At 39.5% G+C, this 6,254-nt stretch overlaps 1 protein-coding gene across 1 annotated transcript; it reads right to left on the bottom strand.

Moving 5' to 3' along the window:
* Positions 1-530: 530 nt before the first annotated feature.
* On the bottom strand, positions 531-6,174 carry LOC138608780 (ras-related GTP-binding protein C-like). The gene is made up of 7 exons (XM_069681342.1): positions 5,677-6,174; positions 4,587-4,790; positions 4,283-4,482; positions 3,690-3,804; positions 3,161-3,303; positions 2,925-3,073; positions 531-1,459 (listed from the first exon to the last, which is right to left on the bottom strand). Exons 1-7 carry the CDS (start codon positions 5,857-5,859, stop codon positions 1,317-1,319), a joined length of 1,137 nt encoding a protein of 378 aa, XP_069537443.1. The 5' UTR covers positions 5,860-6,174; the 3' UTR covers positions 531-1,316.
* Between the last annotated feature and the right edge of the window lie 80 nt (positions 6,175-6,254).

The following is a 6,254-nucleotide window of genomic DNA, read 5'->3' as shown; positions in this document are numbered from 1 at the left end:
AGACATTACCGTTATCAGCAAGGGAATCAGGACTGTTTGACATGTGACTAGATTCAAATAAAAAACCTGCAGAAATAAAATGCTCATTAAAACAGTTTAATATCTCTGACTTATCATTTAATTAAAAAATAATTAAAAAGAGATTCTATATCTCAATAAGCTTTTACCTGGTTAAATAAAGGTTAAAAAAAATTAAAATAAAATTTGCAAAACTATAATAATTTCAAACTCTGAACAAACCTTGTAAGGAAGTGCATCCAGGTAGCGCAGTGGATAAGGCATCTGCCCCATGGATTGAAGACAACAGGCAGACCTGGGTTTGAATCCAGCATCTGGCAAATCGAATGTGGAGTGAGGAGTGTATTCTGAAAGAAAACCTTAAAGGACAATGCTTAGCTCAGTGGATTGAAGATACAGAACAGTTAAAATAAAACAGTTTCATGTTGTAGGTATTTTTCCACATATCAAAGATGCAATTAAGCATGACACAGCAAAATATGAAACATATTTTATTAAAGATTTATGTACAATAATAAAAAGAAATCATCATGGTCTCTGAATTATTAACCAGGTCCAGCTCAGAGCTCACACCAAAGAGCTAAATAACTGCTACAAATTAAATCTCTGAGAAGTAAATTTGGTCAGACATTAACCACCTACAGAAGTAGACGGTGAGCAGGTGTGGCAGGATGTCAAGAGTGATGTCAAGTGTCATCAGTTTTTTTTACAGACTCCATTACGACCAAGATGCTGCTTCCACTGTTGATCAATTGAGGCTCTAATGTTGTCACTGGCACAGTTTTCAACTGTGTTTGAAGTTGCTGTTTTTGTGAGTCCTTAACAACAGAAAACACACTTCACAACAAACACTGTGCTTAAATCCACCTACATACCACCTACAGAACTCATATGTCATGGTCTAATGAGCTGGAACCTGAATGAAGTTTGTCCTTTTGTGGAGATCAAAGTTTTGTTCATGGAAATAGATTTTAAACAGGAGTCAAAGGATTGTTTAGACTGCGTCTGTCTGACAGCACTTAAACTGGATGACATGTATGTATATGCTGCAGAGTACGCAGAATTAACTGGCCAATAAGGTAAACACACGTGACTGAATTATTTGACATTTCAATACAGAAAAATATCCAAGAAGTACTTTTTTTTTTTGGTTTATGTTAAGTGGACAGATGCTGAGCTACATTTGTCATCATTCAGAGTTCAGTTCATCAGCTGCAGCTCAGCTTCTCTAACATTCAGTTGCACACTCTGAGGCAACACTTGTTTGACAGGATGCTTGACGTGAGTCATCTTTGCCCTTAAACAGCACTTCCGTTCACTGAGGCGTACTTTATGCCAATCAGGTTGTTGTGGGGCGCGCCGATGCTGTTCGGTGAGTTGCCAACTTCGAACACTTCATGGATGGCTTTTCGGAAGCAATGGAAGTTGTACTCGATCAGACCTGCAAAGGAGGCAAACAGGTTGTTTAAAATCATTTAAAGCAGAATTTAAAAAAAAGGCAGTGTCCAAAACTCTGGGGTTACTAAATCTTTAAAGAACACACCAATCAGGCCCTTAACAGACCTGGTATTAACATGTGGTTTTTGTGATCGGATCACAAGTGGACAGCCTACAGGCGTGAACTCTCCCATGACAGATTGAAGACGCATCAGTCAGGCCACATACGGATGGGGTCTGGGACGCATTTATCCGCATAAGTCTGGCAGTGTGTACGCACATATAAAGCATAAACTCCTCTCCTCATGCTGTCATATGTTCATATGCTGCGTAGTCTATATATTTCACTGACAAACGCAGAGCTGTGGAGGAGCATCAGGCTTCATGAGCAAACAAAGTTTCACATCACGTCATCACTTCAGTCCGTACTCGCCCGCTCCCTCCCTCCTTCCCTCGGAGCGCCTGCACAGCAGCTCTCAGCATCTTTGTGCTGCGAGTCTGCATCACAGTTTTTTGTATTATATGATGTTTTTAAAATCTTATTAAGGGGAATGAGACTCTGTGTTCATTTGCATACAGAGTGGGAAAGTGAGATCTGATCACAAGTGGTCACCGGAGACGCATTGAAATGCAAAGTGTGAACGCTAGTACTTAGAGCTGACCACTTGTGATCGGATCACCCAGGACACATGTTAATACCAGGTCTCTTAAGGGCCTCAGATGACTAAATGTGAAAATGCCTCCACATTACCACTGTCACCTTATTTTAAACGGCAGAACAATAGCAGGATAAATCCTTTGACATTTTGGGAAAAACACGGATTGATTGTACTCTCATGTCCTTATGCTAAATATGAAGCTATGGCAGGTTAGCCTAGCTTAGCATAAAGACTAGATACAGCTAGATTTGCTCCTTCAAAAATGATCAAAATCCATTTACCAACACTTCAAAAGCTCATTACAAAACACTTTACATCTTTGTTTGAACTATACTAAGAATGAGTAGTTAAAATGTGTTATGTGATGTTGTACAGGGGGTTGTGTATGAGACTATTGCTGGTTGCCTGGCAGCTTTACCGTAAGGAATTAGACTCTGGTTTGAAGTTTTCTCAAAGAACGACCGACACAGGGTTTTAAAGAAGTGACTGCACCCGGCTAAGAACTAGTCTGGCATAGAACCAGCTGTTAAAGCTCAAGGTAGGGCTGGTCGTACAGACTCACAGTTACATCTCACGGCAAATCTGGTTTGTGATGTTAATCCATTTTTGCTAAGTGTTTGCTCATGGTTGATTAATGTTGGGTCTCTGTATGTGCTCTTTATGTAAAGTGTCTTGAGATAGCATTTGTTATGAATTGGCGCTATACAAATAAAAATTGATGTTGATATTGTAATCAGAGTTTTCAGGCTGCCGATTTATTGTGCAACTAGAAATGCCATGTTTATATTTATAGTGTCTACAACTACACACCTTTCCTCTCAAAGCTCTCCTCTCTCAGGATGCAGACCAGAGCGAGGAACTTTGTGACCTCTTTCAGATAAAGCACTGTTGTGTTGTTGAGCTTGATGATGGCCAAAGACTCCTTGTCGTAGGCACAGCCGCTGCCATCCTCCATCAGCCTGCCAGGAAGAAGAGGCACTTTAATATTTGCATTACACGGACACATTAATTGCCATCACTTTACACAAATAAATAACTCTTCTCACCCATAAATGCAGGAGACATCAATCACAACGTCTATCATATCGCAGCAGATTTCGTAGGACTGCATGTCCACAGGAGAGCTGTCTGTGGCGATGTAGATCTTACTGACGACGTCAAACAGGAAGGCTTTCTCGATCCCAGAATGCTGCAAAAAGAAAAGAGAGGGTACAAACAGGACACACTTACAGGGTTGGTACAAAGTCTTAAAAAAGTAGAACGTTTCCAAGATGTCTGTGAAGGTTCTCAGTCCATGACCTGGATGACTGAGAACCTTCACCGACATGTCGCTTCGCATCTTGGGATGGATACCGTTCAACTGGTGTGAGAGTTTGAAAGGATGGCCAAGAAGATAGTTCAAAGAAAATCAAGAGTTAGAACCATGACAAAGGGAGCCAGCCGTGGACGTCTGATTAAATTGGGAAGTGTGCTCCCATAATTACCGATTATCACCAGTGGGTGGCACTCAAGAGCACTAAACTGAAACATTCGAGATTGTATCTTTAACAAATAAACAAAAATAAAAGAACATACTGATATGAAAATATTCAAAAGGTTCTCCAGCGTCGGTAGTTGAGGAATGAGCTTCTGGACGACTTTACTGAAGGCCTCAAATATGGAGTGGTCGTAGATACTAGTTAGGTAGAAGCTGTGGAGGGAAAGAAGGAAAGGAGAGTTAATGCAGTACACAACAAGATAAGAGGTGTCATATCTGCTAAAAAAAATAAACCTACCCAAATGTTTCACTCAGATACAGTCTTAGTGCTTTACTGATAATGATGTTAAAGTTAAAGCTGTGCCTGAAATGTCTGATATTATAACAATAGACCCTCATAAGAAAGGTACAAGAAACAACTCCAGAAAAGCTTCGTTTGTTAGATGTATAATTCATTAAACATATGGATACATTTTAAAGCTGCAACCCTAATTATTTGCAGTTCTTTTTAATGCTTTAAACAACTTGTGGAAACAATCGAATCCCTTGTATTTTATTGCAGAACATAACTTCCATCCTGTTAAACTACAATTATAAAAATTAACATGGTTTCAAAGAGAGACCTGCACCTCTTTTCCAAATAACTTGAAGTGAAAAGTATTTGACCTGTGCAGACATGTCAGACTCTCACCTGAGGTGAAGCTTCTCCAGTGCAGCATCTGCCAGATCATCGTTAGCCCTCTGATGAACGTCTCTTTGCGTTTCTATTTTATGATCATCCGACAGACCGTCTACTTTATGGATGAACACCTCAAAGTTGATGTCTGGATTTACTTTGTAGGCTCTAGAAACGGTGAGATGTAACCGCACAAGAGCCTCTACGTAGTCATCCTGAAAGACACATTCAGCACAGGAAAGGGTGATTAATTCATCCCAACACATGTAGCCTGTTAAACAGACAATGTAAGATTCAGTTTAATCTAAAATCCTCTTGCCTGAGCATCAATGACAAAGATCAAAGCGCCGGTTCCCTTGAAGATCATCTCACTGTCAAACGTGGGGTCGAAGAAGTCCACCTGGCCGGGAAAGTCCCAGATCTGGAAGTTTACAAAGGAGCTACTGGAGATGTCGTCCTTGTAGATTTTATTGGTGCTCTCGAGGAACAGCGTCTCATTCGGAGACATCTTGTGGAAAACAACCTGGTCAGAGGTGTAAAAGGAGGATTATTGTTGCAGCCATTAACAACCTCTTTACTACAGTTTTTTGTAACTAATTAGCCAACAAATGTGCGGATCCTGCCACATCTGTGAAAAGTTAAGCCTGGCCAATTTTATGAGCTGGATTTTAGATAAAGATGTCATGATTAAGATAGCTTTTTGGTGATAATTACAGCCTGTTTATTAAGTGCAACTGGCTAAAACTAATCCAGCAATAAATCTTACCTCCATGAAGGTTATAAAGTTTAGAGTTGCAACTAACAAATTATTTCCATTGTTGATTGATCTGTTGAATATTTACTTGATTAATCGATTTCTTGTTTGGTCCATAAAATGTCAGAAAAATTGTGAAGATTGTCTATCAGTGTTTACCAAAGTCCAACGTCCTGTTCTTCAAGCTATAAGAAGTTTACTTGTAGAGTAGTTAAGAAACAAGAAAACGTTAAAAGGCTCTTTGTTTAGAAGAAATGGCTAAAAATGATTATTCAACAATTGTTTAATTTAATAGATCAAACTAATTGATTAATAAACTAATGTTTGTTGTGGTTTAAGATGAAATTTAACGTCATAACAAATATTTTGACCTCACGATTTCTGTCAATAAATGTAGATTAAATATTAACCTCTTATTACACAATAATATTTGACCGCAACAAAACTACAGCCTCCAAAAAGTAGAAGCAACACCTCAGTTTCAACATAAGCTGAACATTATGACCTTCATTAAAGTGGGATTAATAGCAGGAATTATGAATTAGCTGCAGCCAGGTGTGCCTTACAAACTGGCAGCTATGTTGGATGAGTATTGTACTAATATCTTTCCAGTCCTGTGATTTAGGAGGTATGTTTTATTTTGGTAGTATTTTACCTTCTGAATAGATGACTTGCCACTCCGCCTCAGTCCCATCAGCAGTATTCTCGGTTTGTCAGCTGATGAGGAGATCTCCTCCATGTCTGGCACGTCGTCCACCCCATATCCAAAACTTTTGGGAAAAGACCCCACAACACCGTAGCTCCCCGTTAATGTAGGCTCGTCATACTGAATAGACATCCTGTATTACACTACCTGGCCTTCTCTCTCTTAGTTCTCAACGCCGTCAGTGTGTTAACTTTTTAGTAATCTGGCTAAATAATCCGTACAGGAATGTTGTTGTCGATGAGTTTCACAACCAGCTAGCATGGCAAGCTAATTAGCTAGCAGCTGGAGCGTGGTGATTATATGTTAAAATGCTGCGTCAGGCTGTTACGTATCTACTTGCGGTTTAAAATAAATGTTACAAGGAGGATAAATAATCATAAAATCAGCACAGAAGTCGATCAGACTTCAAAACAGAGGCAGGTTTAATAAAAAACGCCAGTCACAAGTTAGACATTTCCGCCCCCTTAGCTGTAACCCCGCCCCCTTGAATATGATTGGCTGTTCACTCCAAACATAATCATGTGACA

This window comes from Semicossyphus pulcher, unplaced genomic scaffold (assembly GCF_022749685.1).
Source record: "Semicossyphus pulcher isolate SPU_LCO1_2020_fin unplaced genomic scaffold, fSemPul1.0.p SCAF_5, whole genome shotgun sequence".
NCBI classification, from domain to species: Eukaryota; Metazoa; Chordata; class Actinopteri; order Labriformes; family Labridae; genus Semicossyphus; species Semicossyphus pulcher.
This window is presented reverse-complemented; position numbering and strand designations above follow the sequence as displayed.